General features: G+C 42.8%; 1 protein-coding gene across 1 annotated transcript in view; it reads left to right on the forward strand.

Moving 5' to 3' along the window:
• Positions 1 to 14,628, forward strand: part of METTL24 (methyltransferase like 24) — a gene marked incomplete at both ends in the record, with an annotated part of 48,151 nt that overhangs the window by 15,226 nt on the left and 18,297 nt on the right. Inside the window, 2 exons of the mRNA XM_080615495.1 lie at positions 7,825 to 7,923; positions 11,562 to 11,701. Of these exons, the coding sequence (XP_080471621.1) occupies positions 7,825 to 7,923; positions 11,562 to 11,701 (239 nt within the window). The remainder of the gene's footprint in view (positions 1 to 7,824; positions 7,924 to 11,561; positions 11,702 to 14,628) is intronic.

Genomic DNA, 14,628 nt, shown 5'->3' on the forward strand with positions numbered 1-14,628 from the left:
AGGAATATAAGGCTGCTGCTAGAGGATGTAGGAAGGCAGCTAGGATGGCTAAGGCCTCCTTAGAATTAAATCTGGCGAGAGGGGTCAAGGACAACAGAAAGAGCTTTTTCAAATACATAGCTGATAAAACTAACACCAGAGGCAAGGTTGGCCCACTGGTGAACGGGATGGGTGCCCTGGTGACAGAAGATACAGAGATGGCAGAGTTATTGAATGCCTTCTTTGTCTCTGTCTACTCTGCCGGAGGCAGTCCTCAAGAGCCCTGTACCCCTGAGACCTCAGATGAAGTCAGGTCAACGGAGCAGTTTGCCTTAGTCGATGAGGAATGGGTTAGAGACCAGTTGAGCAATCTGGACATCCATAAATCCATGGGTCCAGATGGGATGCACCCGCGGGTGCTGAGGGAACTGGCGGAAGTCATTGCTGGACCACTCCCCATCATCTTTACCAAGTCTTGGGAAACGGGAGAGGTGCCTGAGGACTGGAGGAAAGCAAATGTCACTCCAGTCTTCAAAAAGGGCAAGAAGGAGGACCCGGGTAACTATAGACCGGTCAGCCTCACCTCCATCCCTGGGAAAGTGATGGAACACCTTATCCTTGGTGCCATCTTAAGGCATGTCAAGGATAAGAGGGTTATGAGGGGCAGTCAACATGGCTTTACCAAGGGGAAGTCATGCTTGACCAACCTCATAGCCTTTTATGAGGAAATAACATTGTGGATGGATGATGGCAGAGCGGTGGACGTGGTCTACCTTGACTTCAGCAAAGCATTTGACACAGTCTCCCACAGCATCCTCACAGCTAAACTGAGGAAGTGTGGCCTGGATGATCAGGTAGTGAGGTGGACTGCAAACTGGCTGAAGGACAGAAGCCAGAGAGTTGTAGTCTATGGGGCGGAGTCTAGTTGGAGGCCTGTATCTAGTGGAGTGCCTCAAGGATCAGTACTGGGACCAGTATTATTTAATATATTCATCAATGATTTAGATGAGGGAATTGAGTGTACTGTCAGCAAGTTTGCTGATGACACTAAGCTGGGAGGAGTGGCTGACATGCCAGAAGGCTGTGCTGCCATCCAGCGAGACCTGGACAGGCTGGAGAGTTGGGCAGGGAGAAACTTGATGAAATATAACAAGGGAAAGTGTAGAGTCCTGCATCTGGGCAGGAACAACCCCAGGTTCCAGTATAGGTTGGGGAACGACCTGTTAGAGAGTAGTGTAGGGGAGAGGGACCTGGGGGTCCTAGTGGACGGCAGGATGACCATGAGCCAACACTGTGCCCTTGTGGCCAAGAAGGCCAATGGCATCCTGGGGTGTATTAGAAGGGGGGTGGTCAGTAGGTCGAGAGAGGTCCTCCTTCCCCTCTACTCTGCCCTGGTGAGACCGCATCTGGAATATTGTGTCCAGTTCTGGGCCCCTCAGTTCAAGAAGGACAGGGACCTGCTGGAGAGAGTCCAGCGCAGGGCAACTAAGATGATTAAGGGAGTGGAGCATCTCCCTTATGAGGAAGGGCTGAGGGAGCTGGGTCTCTATAGTTTGGAGAAGAGGAGACTGTGGGGGGACCTTATTAGTGTATATAAATATATAAAGGGGGAGTGTCATGAGGATGGAGCCAGGCTCTTCTCAGTGGCAAACAATGATAGGACAAGGGGTAATGGGTACAAACTGGAACACAAGAGGTTCCACTTAAACTTGAGAAGAAACTTCTTCTCAGTGAGGGTGACGGAACACTGGAACAGGCTGCCCAGGGGGGTTGTGGAGTCTCCTTCTCTGGAGACATTCAAAACCCGCCTGGACACATTCCTGTGTAACCTTATCTAGGTGTTCCTGCTCTGGCAGGGGGATTGGACTAGATGATCTTTTGAGGTCCCTTCCAATCTCTAACATACTGTGATACTGTGATACAGGGATGGGATACCTATAAAGCCAGCCATGTCAGAAATCAGTTCACTTGGAGCTTTAAATATTAGTCATAGTCACTTCATAAGCCTGTATTTTAAATTACAGCTTACTGATCCTGTGTGTTTCCCTGCTACTTCTAAATTAACAGCATAGTGCAGCATGTTTTTCTGTGTACATCTGTGAGCCCTCTGTGTGATGCTAATTACATTTAGCTAAAGGGAACTATACGAATTGGCCTTTCTCAAGGAGGTCCTTGCCAAGGCTGAGGCATACTTGTTCTTTCCTATTGACACTTCCACTTTGGGGTGGAGTTTGTGTTTCTTGTGCCACATATTTCTGCTCCAAACATAAAATATTCAGAGTACTCAGTCTTGTGAACAATAAAGTACAATTAAGTGTTGTTGATGGCTCACATCTAAGGAGTAAGCTCACTCCTCTAAAGATAAAAGTTTTTCTGCAGCATGGCATGCATGATAGTGTGATCTGGGCTTCCTCTTCTGTGGTGTTGAATGTCTACAGTGTCGGTGTTTCTGAGATCATCCTCCAGGCTTCCTTTGCAGGTCATGGAAAGACATGGATGTTTCCAGTGCACGACTGATCTTATTTTAGACGTCTACTCTATAGTGAGATGAATCATTCCCTAAAAGAGCCTGTCTGCCTTGTCTCTCCTGTCAAATAACTTAGCCCCCTAGCCCACTGTGGGAGCTTGCTCCTTGGTTCTCCACACTGCAGGAATGTTTCTTTATTCCCAGCTCTCCCTGGAGTCAACCAGCTAGTTGCTTCTGAAACTAAATGTGGGCGTTCATGAGGGATCCTTCATTGCTGGAGCTGCTCCATGTCGTCAGTGAGAGGAGCAGCATGCCAGGTTTGGCCGCCTTCATCCGCAGGAGCTCTCCCACTCATCTCGGCAGGCTTTGCACTTGTTGCGTGTCCCTCGTGAGGCATGCTGGCACATCCCATAGAGCCAGTACTTGGGTGGGCTGTAACATGCTGCTTTCACTGTTTAAGCTTCTTCTGAATTGGGGTGGAGGGAAACAAAACAACAAAACCCCTACAAAATAGTATGCTTAATGCCACAGGTGCTCCAGAGTCTTAAATACAATGGTGTCCATGCCCCAGATCATATCTAGGGACAATCCACTCTCTTCAGGGGCTCACTCCAGTAAATACACATTTGCCTTGTAGGTGTATGAAATCTTGCAATTTGAATCCCACCCACTGCATTTTAAACTGATATAAAAGCCCTGTGAAATTTCACCCGCGAGCAAGCTCTGTTCTGCTGTACCCTTCCACGAGGGGCGAGCATGGTGATACACAGGGTAAAGGCAGAACAGTTGGAGGTGAGGATGTTTATGTAATTTGTTTCTATGGCTAGCACATGTTTATGGTTATTGGAGCTTATTGCCATGAGCGCTTTCCACTCATGTTTGGTCCTGCCTCAAATGTGAAAAATCATTGTTGCATGGTTTTATCAGAGGATTTTCTATTTTTCCCTTGATTCAGACATCTGTGTATGTATAGACAAGTGTTTTGTTTCTTCTTCGGAAGCAACAGACTGCTTGGCAGGGCAGTGGGATTTCCAAATTATAAGCATGACTAATATGTTTCTTTAATAAGCTGCTAAAAATGAGGGAGGTTTAAAGGAAAGAAAAAACAGTTACTGAGTTAAAAAAGATGGAACTGTGTAAAACTTCAGTAAGTTTTAATAATATAAGTAATTACAGGTAAAAATAGATAAAAATTCCCTTTCAGAGTTAAGCAGAAGGGAAGAGAGGGATTCGGCTGTTTGGATTACTGTGCTGAAACTAGGATTGATCTAAAAAGAATGTCATTATTCATGTGTTCAAGTTTATGCTAGAAAAGACAGGAATTTTGCAGATCTACGATTTTACACCTGCTGGATTGTGAGCCTTTTACAAATGTTGATCTAAACTTTATTATTTCAGATTTTTAGGATAAAGAATGTATCCTAGTTCATTAAGGGATTATCAGATGACTATCAGAGATGGCTGATGAGAGAGAAAAATCTAGACAGAAGTGGTTTCCAGAGAAAAGTCAGTGCGATTACTGTTGGATTGGTCTGAAGGAAACATCAGTCCTTATCCTGAAGTGTGTAGTACCTGGGAAAAAAATCAGACCTTCAAATGCATCGTAGTTTTTCTAAAACAGCAATGACATCGCCTTAAGATTTTCTTTGCTCTGAGGTTATCTCATGTGGTGAAAATTTAGACATCATGCTGGGTAACAGTTTCTGGATATCCGTTACCCTCCTAGGGTAGTTGAAGTCAGTGTCTGACCAGTGCCTGTGATAGAGTCTTGATGAAGACTGATTTTTCTTACAATACCAATTCCAGGTAATGTGTCCATAAGCAAAACAATACATATAGAGGGATACTTTAGGATGTTCAGTATGATGTTCTGTATGTGGTGATGTAGCTTTCTAGGTACTGTCATCTCTTTATATTGTGGAATTAGGATATACTGGTGTTTAGGAAACAGTCATGCTGCCACATTGCATGAGCCCTTACCCTAGGGAGATAGCATACTGATGGCAATAGCCAGAGATGAAGAATGTCTGCACCAGTTTTCTGGGTCCTCCTGAGTGACCTTGGGGAGATCTGTCTGAATTTCATATCCAAAGCTGTATACTATAGACAGTAATACCTCCTTTGTTCCTCTTCTGTACTTGCTGTAGAAGCCCCCGATAAAAGCAGCTGCTCCTCAGCCTGTTTTGTGCAACAGCCACAGGGACATGCTCTTAGCTATTTACTCTGGAGGTTTCTGTGATGCAAGTGAGAAAATCCAAATCATGATGCCACAGTTATGTTTGCTTTGAGTAAATAAAATTGCTAAGTCTAGAGAGGAAAAACTTCTCAGAATAATGAACGTGTGTTTATCGGGAATAAACCTGATTTTCACAAAGCAGTTGGTTCAGGGGCACCAGGTACATTTTAGCTGTAGAGTTATTTGAGAAGGCTTATATGGAAACACTATAGAACAGGCTGAAAGTTACTTGAAAAGCTATAAACAAAGGCTACTGGTGTACATAAGGAATGGCTCCTTCAGGAAGATATTCTGTGAGTCCTAAAGACACCCATACTGCATCATTGACACCAGTAAGTTACCTGCTGGGAGGGTGTGCCTGGTCCAAGAGATGTACTGTATTTTCACCCTTGTTCAGTGTCTGTGCATCTTATTGTAAAACACACTTACTGAAACACCCCACGGGGTGTTTAGTAGGTGTTAGGAACAGGCCTCTCTAATGTATTCATTAGTGAATGAAAATAAGCTGCTGCTTAATAAAGAGCCAGGGACCAAGTGTAAAGTTTGAGAAGCCATTCAGAAGCATTGCTGTCAAACAGGAGCTTGGCTCTGATCTTGGTCTGTCAGAAAAGCAGCATCTATGTAGTGCTCCTAAATTTAAAGAACTATATAAAAGGTTGATCTCTTTCCAGTTTTTTGTGGGTTTTTTTGGTTGTTTTTTTTTGTTTGGTTGGTTTGGTTTTTTTGGTGGGTTTTGTTGTTTTGTTTGTTGTTTTTTTTTTTTTTAGTGAAACTGCATTATTATGTCACTGGGGTTTAAATCTTCATTTTCCTGTGTTTGTTGGTACATTTTGGAGTCAGTGGGAAGGCATTTTTGGTTTGTCATGTTTAAAATATTAAGAATCTGAGAGTAAGCCACAGTAGCTCTTGGATACTGCATTCTGCTGAAGAAGAACCTCATTCACATGCTTAATTATAGGGATCTTTTTCTTCCCCGTCAGCTCCGTGCAGAATATTCTTGCCGAATGGTGCCACAATGGCCACCCTGCCATTCCCCTACTTAATGAGCTACTTCTCACACAAATAGATTTCAGAATAACTGGGCACAGATGTTTAGGTGTCTGTTTTGGAGGGGGTTTTTGCCCCAGAAAATGATTGTCAGTCTTCATTTTCATTTCAGCTTTCAAGCCTGTTGAAACGGCAGCATTCCTGTCATTGCAAACGTTATTCATCCGTGTAAACTGTGACTCATTCTGAAAGATTACACGCGTTTCCCTCCACGGCGTGCACATGTCCTCCTGCTGTTAGCTGTTTGCAGCCTGCTATCTGCAATCAGTGGGTCAGGGGTACATGCTGCTGCAGAGCTTTCTTGCTAGCTTGACTAGCCTTGTGCTGTGCACAGCATAGGAGCCCGTATTTCCTGCAGGCAGCAGGCTTCAGGGTGGGAAATGCTACTTTCATATGCTTCTGGGGAAAAAAAAATATGTCTCTTTCAGCATCTCTGTACAATATAAAAAAAGCCAAACCAAACAAAACACACACACACACACACACACACAAATAAACAAACCCAAAACCCCAACAAAAACCAAACCAAATGAAACAAAATCCCAAACAAACCCAAAGAGCAAACCTTAAAGAAACAATAAACCTCATACAACCCTCCTGGTTCACATTTACTCCAGACTGTGTTTACTTAGGCTGCAAAAATATCAGTTCATGATAGCAGCTCAAGGCAAACTCATCAGGTCTGGTGGTCCTCTTTAAACATCTTTCTTTTCTAGTTTTGCCTTCTCTTTCTTTCCTGCATTCCTTTCTGGTGTCAGAGGATCCCCACCGTCACCACTCCTTTTCTCCTGGTGCCACAGACCAGTCCTGTATGGGGGCTCAGCACCCTGCCTCCATCCTCTGTGGTTAATTGCCATTTCCTGTATGTTTCCAGAGCTGCTTTTGAAATAAGGTCCTATGAGAATCGGAATGGTGTTTCTGTTTTCATGTTACTGAACGTCAACAGGAACCCATGTGGTAAAAACCTGATTCTGTTTGTTGTGGAAGCTCGGTTAATTGGGGATGATTAAAGGGAAGCTTGATAGTACCTGCCCAGACATGGAACTGAGTTACGGTGCCTGAAGAAGAAAAGCCATGAGGAATCAATCTTAATTTAGTACAACTTAACACCGTGCTTGTATTTTTATCTACTTGAGGGCAATAGATAACAAGTCTAAGCTTCCTAGTGTGACAAAAGCAGGCACAACTTGGAGAAGGTGGCACACATGAGAGCACAGAGCTCTGTTGCTCTGCAAGCACATATCTGAAAGACTTCTTCTGTCCCACTCTGTCTATGTGGGAAGTGTTGCTGGAAAAGCTGTCAGGATCCCCAAAGTTAGGAGCTGAGGGGGCTTGCAGGGAGTGCAGAAAGCATCCACCAAAGCTGCTTCCTACTGGCTATGAAAATAAGGAGTGGTAGGGCTATGGGCAGCCATGCTGACCTTTTTTTCTGTAAAACAAAGAATTCTGGTGTATCTTGTCAGGCAAGTGTTGGAGATGAAGAGGACTTCTGTCAAAGACTGCAAGAAGCTGGCTTTTCTATCAAATCTAGATTTTAAGAATCAGATTGTTTGCAGAGGTTTCTTTGGTGATTCGTGTTTGCAATTCAAATTCTTGTTTCAGTGGACATTCAAGCAGAGATACGCAATAGATACAGAATTATTTCACTGGTTTGCTAGAGGATTTAGTTATTCAAATCTTGGTTTTCTTCATGTGTTTCTACAAGCCAGGGCTTACTTGGGTGTCCTAGAATAACTGTGTTGATGCATGTAGCCTTGATGAAGAGCTCTTTCTTTCTAGTTACCTACATCTGCTTTCAAAGCCGATCATGATAAATTATAGCTAGATGCTCTTTCACTATAGTTCAAACTCTACTCAATTCTTTATTCTTTTATATTTATTCTTTTATACTTATATTTATTCTTTTATATTTATCTTTCATATTTATTCTTTTATACTTTATTCTGAAATACTTTGATGTGTAGGCAAGCCCCTAGGAAGCTCTTTTTGTTTGAAATTAAATCTCCTTGATTTATTTGCTCTTGCATTTTATCCTTCTACTGAGAAATGAATCCTGTTCCTTTAAGGTGTTTTTTTGCTTTGCTTTGCTTTGCAGACTGTAAAATGGCACATAGAGCTACAACCATGGGCAAGTCCAACTCCTTCCCTCGACAGTGAGGCCTTGAGGTTCCTGAAATACATTAGCACTTCTCAGGTAGGTTTTTCATTTCAGTCTCCATCTAGAAAAGAGTTTGTCTGGCATGGGCTGTTCCTGCTCATATAAGGAATTAACCTCACACCAGATTGGTTTTTAAATGCTTTATTTCTATAGTGTAGAATGTTAACTTAGCACTGACATTCAACATGAATGTGAAGGTCAAAACAGGGTAGAAATAATGCATTATTTCCTTGCTTTCCAGATGGGTTTGTGTCCTGACAGGTGAAGGTGAAATTCCAGACATGGTTCTTCTCTCTCAGACATAGAAAAGTAGAGAGCACTCTGTAATGAGAGAACTGTGTATTCAGCCACTCCACTTCTCAATAAGATAACCAGGCTTAGTTTAGCTAAAAAGGATTCATTTGAGGTTCCCGGTAAAATGAGTTTCCAGTAAAATGAGAAAAAGGCATCAGTCCCTAACCTGGAGAAGTTGTCCCAGTAGAATTCTGATATTTTAAGGACAAAAATGATGACCTGGAAAATTAGTGGGTTTGTGTGATTTTTCAATACTGACGTTTCCAAATCCAGATTGTGTTGACAGATACTTCGAGGTTCAGCATATGTGGAAGTTGGGCCATCATGTCTTAATGGAGGCATCACTTCTGTACAATAGCATTTATGCATGCATTTTGGGTAATAAAAAATGGAAAAGGTGCTGAATGCTGATAATTCTGACAGAGTGTCTGCTTTTGGTACCCAGGCCTGTCAGCCGTTGACCCGTGAATACAGATTTAGCTGCACCATTGCTTACTCTGGAGAACAGAAAAAAGCCTCAGGTGTTCATGTCACTGATACATCATTCACATATGAAATTCTTTGTTAATGCAGTGCTTTCGAGGCTGAGATGAGATTCATTTGAAACACATCTAAAAATATGCTGCTCTGCTGATGGTGTGGTAACTGTGAGGGAAGCAGCGTGTTTACTTATCTTCCAGTTTCTTTCCAGTGGGTACTCCTGGCTAAATGCTCAAGAAAATGACATCTCTGCCTTCACTCATGCCAGCACTGAGAGGGCAGGAGGCAACATGATGGGTGTGGAGACAGCAGGAGATGTGTGTAAAACTCCTTGTTGTACAGAAGTTTATGCTGTGGCAGACATACCAAGCTCAAAACGCCCTTCTTCTTGGTGACCTAATAAACTGTGGCAGATGCTGCTAAATTCCTCTAGTTGGGTCAAAGCCTACAAGGGCATCAATTAGTAGAGAGTTTATTGCTTCTGACACACTAACCAAGAAGTTTTGTTCCCAGAGTAGCTGGCCATGGAGGGGGACACACAAACATAAGTGAAAACAAAAAAAGAGACAAATCCTCATTCCTGACCTGGAAGATTTTATAGATTAATAATTGACAGGATAACACCATGATTGGTTAGAGCACTTCTGGAAATGGGATATCTTATGTAGATGAGCATGGGATCTCATTTTCCTTGTTTGCTGAGCAAGTGTTTACTAATTACTGTGCCTGAGTTCAGCTGCCTGTCATTAGTGTAGAATGTCTCAAACTGCTGGAGGGGGGAGATGCCACGTCAGTAGGGTCGGAGTGTATCCAGAAAAAGCTTCTTCAATGCTGGTATCTAATGATCGGAAGAACCATGTTGTTTGTATGATAGTAGTGAGTAAAAGCCCAGAACAGGACATGAGCTCAGAGCATCAGGGCCTGTAAATCATGCAACAGGCTGATGATGGTGCTGAAGGCAGAGTTCTGTGCTTTTTATTTTATTTTTAATTTTTGGTAGCAAGAGCTACTAGGTAACAAGAGCTGTTAAAACTTGCTCCAAATTCTGAGTGTTGTAATTGCTCATAATGCCATGAGTCAATTAAGTGGCAGCATTGTAGAATCTTAGTTTTCTGTAGAGAGCACATTATTCTTCTGTGTCTTGAAATTAGTGCTTGTTATTGTAATGCCATTTATTCCTTGATTGTTATGCGACTGAAGGGAAATGGGTAATGGGGTGCAGTGCAAATCATTACTTAAAACTTAGTGAATTCTGAGAGCAGCATGAGGAGATGCTATATTAGCTTTTATGAATTTTCCACGGGAATTATGAGCTGAGCAGGAGCAGGGAGGCGGTGATTTAGCATGCAGCTTTTTGGATGTAATTCTCCAGGTAATGATCTTTCACAGTTTAAGATTGTTAAAGAATGAAAGTTTTATTTACTTACAATAAGGTACATGGTGTGCCTGCCACAGCAAAGGCTGCCTTCCAGTTTTTACTCCACCCCTGTGTAAAATTGTTCATTTCTGTGGTTCTAGGTGGGGTTAGATGTGCTTTTTAGTTTGACTAAAACCGGGAGCTGAGCCTGGGCTGGCTGCTGTAGAGGAAGGAAGGAGCAGGATGAGAACAGTTGGTTCAGGACTGATGTGTAACCTGGTTTTGTCTCTAATAGTGTTCTATTCACCATTTTTATTGTTGGCTTTCTGGCAGTGCCAGCTCCCATCCCTGCAGCCAAGGTTGGTACTACGCCCAAAGTACAATTTTTTGTCATGATGGCTCAGCTGGGTTCCTGCAGCTCTTCTTACTCTCTGCTTTCCTATCTACATGTTCTCAGCCTGTGCCCTGCAACCCCTAAATTTGATAGCCAGGCCGCACAATGTTTGAAAAGCCCTTTGACAACCACCTGTAAGCAGGTGCTGATGCAGTGCAGCCCAGCCTTTCTTGGGCAGAGGCAGCCACAGCTTTGGTGCTTCTGCTCCCTGCTACCCGCTTACTGCTGCTGTGGTGGCAGCTGTACACATTGCACTGGCTTTCCATTGCCTGATGTGCCCTGGCTCCTGAATGCTGGAAAGGCTGCAGCACACCTCAGCCCCATGCCTACCTTTTCCAGACAGATATGGACAGGCAGAGCTGGTGCTGCAGGCGTGGGCTCCTTTGGGGGTATCACTCATTCCACAAAAGCCATAGCTTCGCTGGCTTGGTCACTGCTGTGTTTTGGCTGTTGTAGGCTGCTGCTCAGCTCTTGGCAAAGCTGACTTCACCTCTCAGTTGAGTGATTTTTGACACTTCCAGGTTTCTGAAGAATCCAGCATGTTATAGTCCTTGATTTTTTTGTCTTTATGAGGACTTTGACTTTCAGTGTTCCTCCCTGCAGAGGAGGATGATTTCTCTGTTTAGTTAAGCACTTGCTTAAATCCCTTTGTTGTTGGAGAAGGAATGTGTTGGGTTAATGATCAAATCCCTTCTGGAACTGAGATCAAGGACACTCTAGATAAGGTATACAGTGTACGTTGCAGTGACGCTGCAACTTGTGATTACTGTCTTGAATCGTGACATGATTTTAGCGTTAATTTAGGATGCAGAATCCACTCCAAGGTTTGAAAAGAAAAATAAATAATAATTTTAATGCTGAAAGAAATTTTATTGGGAAAATTGGTTTTGGATATAGTGCTAATGCTTAATTATTTGCTTTTCAAATTGCATTGCTAACTGGGGCATTATATAAACCTCAGATTTCACCAAGCAGAACAGATGATCAAGGAAAAAAATCATCACTTCTCCATAGCCGTGTATCAGATTGGCAGTCAGATTTAAATAAAGCCAATTAACGTTTTCCTTCTTTCCACTCTTTCCCCAGAAGGCAAATTAAAAACGAATTAAAAGTCCTGCCTTAAAATGAAACATCCTTTGATTTCAACAGATTTCATGTGAGCACATGAACCTGAACAGCCTGAGAGGGCACTCTGAAACTGCAAAGAAGCCCTGGTCTATATGTCTTGACGAGAGGTTTAGCCTCATTCATCGAATCAGAAGCAAGCAGTGCCGTCTCTATTCTCTTGGGTAAGTGCTCTCTTTAAAGACAGCAAATTGTTTTGTGACACCCAGCTTCAAAAAGCACTGTAAACGCAACATAGGCTGCAACAGACTTGACCTGTTGAGATGCTTCTTTAGGGTATCCTTTTTGGAAACAACCTTTCTCCATGTCTTTGTTTTCCTTTGCTTTCCTAATGTTGGTATGAACACAAATTGCTGAATGGTGAGTGGTAGTTCACATAGAGGAAGATGGAAATTGGTGACAAACTGAGAAACCTACAGCATCTTCCCTGAGCAAAAATGACTTGCATACATATGAGTCTTCATTAACTAAACCTGGGACAAATTAGTATATTTCCATATGAGCTTGTGTTTGCTGAGCACTTCAGGGGTGACATGGGCCAAAGGTGATGATAATAAAGGCTTTATTTTACAACATTTGTAGTGTTTATGGTGTTTACAGCTCTTGAGATTGAAGTTCTCAGTCTTCTCAGAACAAGTGTATTCACAGGTAGTAAAACCATGAGTGCAGTCTGTTTGCCTGCTATTAAAACACTGCTTCCTGGGAGGATGAGGGAGGTCATCAGGCCATGCTGGCCTTTTGCATTACCCATCAGTGCTCAGGTGCATTAGGAGAATGATTGCTGGGCTCTGGAGCTTGTGTCACACAGATCACCACATGGCTGCTGCCTAATAAAAATGTCTTTGCTGTCCTGGGAGCCAGCGTTAGGTTAGAGGTTTATTGGAAGGCTTCATCTCCCTCCAAACAAAGCAGGTTATTTTTGTGATTTTGCTGCTGTGGGTTTGCAAGTGGTGGATAGCAAGGACCTGTGTCTGAGTGGCATTTCTCAATTATTAGCACATGGCAGTTAATGCCAGCATTTAATGTAGAGCACACTGCAGTCAGAGGGAGTGTTTTCTGTTAATTTGGGAAGGCATATATTTGGATCAAGCTTATATTGAACTGAAAAAACCAAAATCCTCAGAGGGTGAGCGGTTCTCTGCTTTTGCTCAGCTGCAGTGCTCCATGGCAGATCAATACCATGCCCCTTAGAGACAAATCGCATATACAGAGAGCAAACTCCTCTCAACTATTGTTGCTTCTTATTTTCTGAATATTCTTTGCAATCTATTTCAAATTATACTTACCTGGTTTTAATGCAAAATGCACATTTAATTCCACCTCCTTCCCTCCACACACCCCCCACCCCCCTCATTTTTTCACGTTCCTGTGGACTTTAGGAGAGACCTGTCCATGCTGAGGCCTGGATTTATCTGCTTGGCTGTAGTACTGGCTAACTGCCTGAGGCTCCTTCTAGTAATGAGTAGGGAGAGGCGGGCACGTTCAGGTGGAAAATCAGCTAAGCTAAATAACATTTTGAAGGTAGGTACAGCTTTCCTTTGATTGTAGACGGTCTGAGATAATGTGGCTGCTGGCATTAGATGTCTTGGCAAGGTACTCGAAGTTTAGTGGAATTGATCTAGCCCTTGCCCTTCAAGTTACACACCATTAATATTAGACCTGAGCTCCTGTATTAATGTCCCTCTTCCTTTTTGCTATAGACTAAGTGTGGGTTGAGAATGGTTATTTTTGTTGAATTAGCCAGTTGGCACAATGCAAAGTTGACTTCATCTGTGCTAGGAAATGCAGATTTGTCATGAGCTGACCAGCATGAAGGTAACTTTCTAATGTTTTCTAACAAACTTGAGCTAGTGCATGTATCATACAGTGCATTTATGTTTTATATTATTTTATATTTATGTTTTACATTTATATGTTGTGCTGGTTTAGCTATGCTGCAGGGATCCTGAATGACAGATTTGCTGTACTGATGGAACAGTAGGGCTTAGGAGAGATTGAAATAGTTGTTGGCACAACAATCATCAGACACACATGTGCAGTAAATACCCAACCATGATGCGTCACATGAAGCAGCTAAAAAATAAAAGGAAAATATTTGAGGTTAAGGAGGAGCAGTCTTCAATCCTCCAGTTTACTTTTGCAGCCTTTGGAGCACAGTTCTCTCCGACTCACTTCCCTTAGTTTATGACAGGCAGAAAAGTAATCTTGTTCCAAGTGAGACAAAAATCCCCTTTAAACGTTTTTGTTATCTCATATTCTTCATAAAGAGCAAAGGGGGATCAGCTGCTTCCAGTGAAGAACAGTCTCTGTAGAGAGGATGGATGGAGGACAAATGTGAAAGTTCAATGTGTCCTGAATTAAATCCATATATCATTAAAACCGGAACAATTCATACTGCCTAGGCATTTCTGTGGAAGAGGTTACTTGTGATTGAGGGTGAGAAGTGTCTGAAACATCTGGAGATCTTTTTGAATTAGTATTAGTTGCTTCCATTGCTGGGAGGCAGTAATGGTTTTGCTTGGGTGACAGGATTTCCCAGTATGATACATAATTGCAATATGCATTAGTGAGCTCTAGTTATTAGTGCTAAATCTGCTTAGATTAAGCTAAGTCTGTTACAAACACCACAGGCAGGCACTCAAGCTGGGATAATATAAATAGGATTTCACAAACTTACCAGTTAAGCTTTAGAGTCTTGCTGCAGTACTATATAAATGCCCTTTCAGGTGGATCTTAAAGTGTAGGGGCTTTAGGATCCAGGCAGGGGATGTTTCTTTTTTCCCAAGCTGCAGAGCTTAGTTGTCTTCCTTTGAGAAAGAAGAGAAGGAGAAACAACACAGAAAGGTAAAGGTGCACCGTAACATGCATGCTTTTACAGCTCTGTCCTGTGGTCTCTGTGGGAGCTGGAGTACCTGCAGTTATCAGGCTGGATCAGCTACAGGTGTTCCCTAGAGCTGTGCTGGAGGAGACAAAGCAGCTTTTGTGCCACCTGCGTGCTGGCTGCACTCCAGGGTGATGTGGGGGCCAGTGTGATGTTCCAGTTCAGTGCAAGCTGCAGCCCAGTGTTTATTCCAAGTGGGAGGCTCTGTGT

Source organism: Psittacula echo (genome assembly GCF_963264785.1).
Source record: "Psittacula echo genome assembly, chromosome: 4".
Classification (NCBI taxonomy): domain Eukaryota; kingdom Metazoa; phylum Chordata; class Aves; order Psittaciformes; family Psittacidae; genus Psittacula; species Psittacula echo.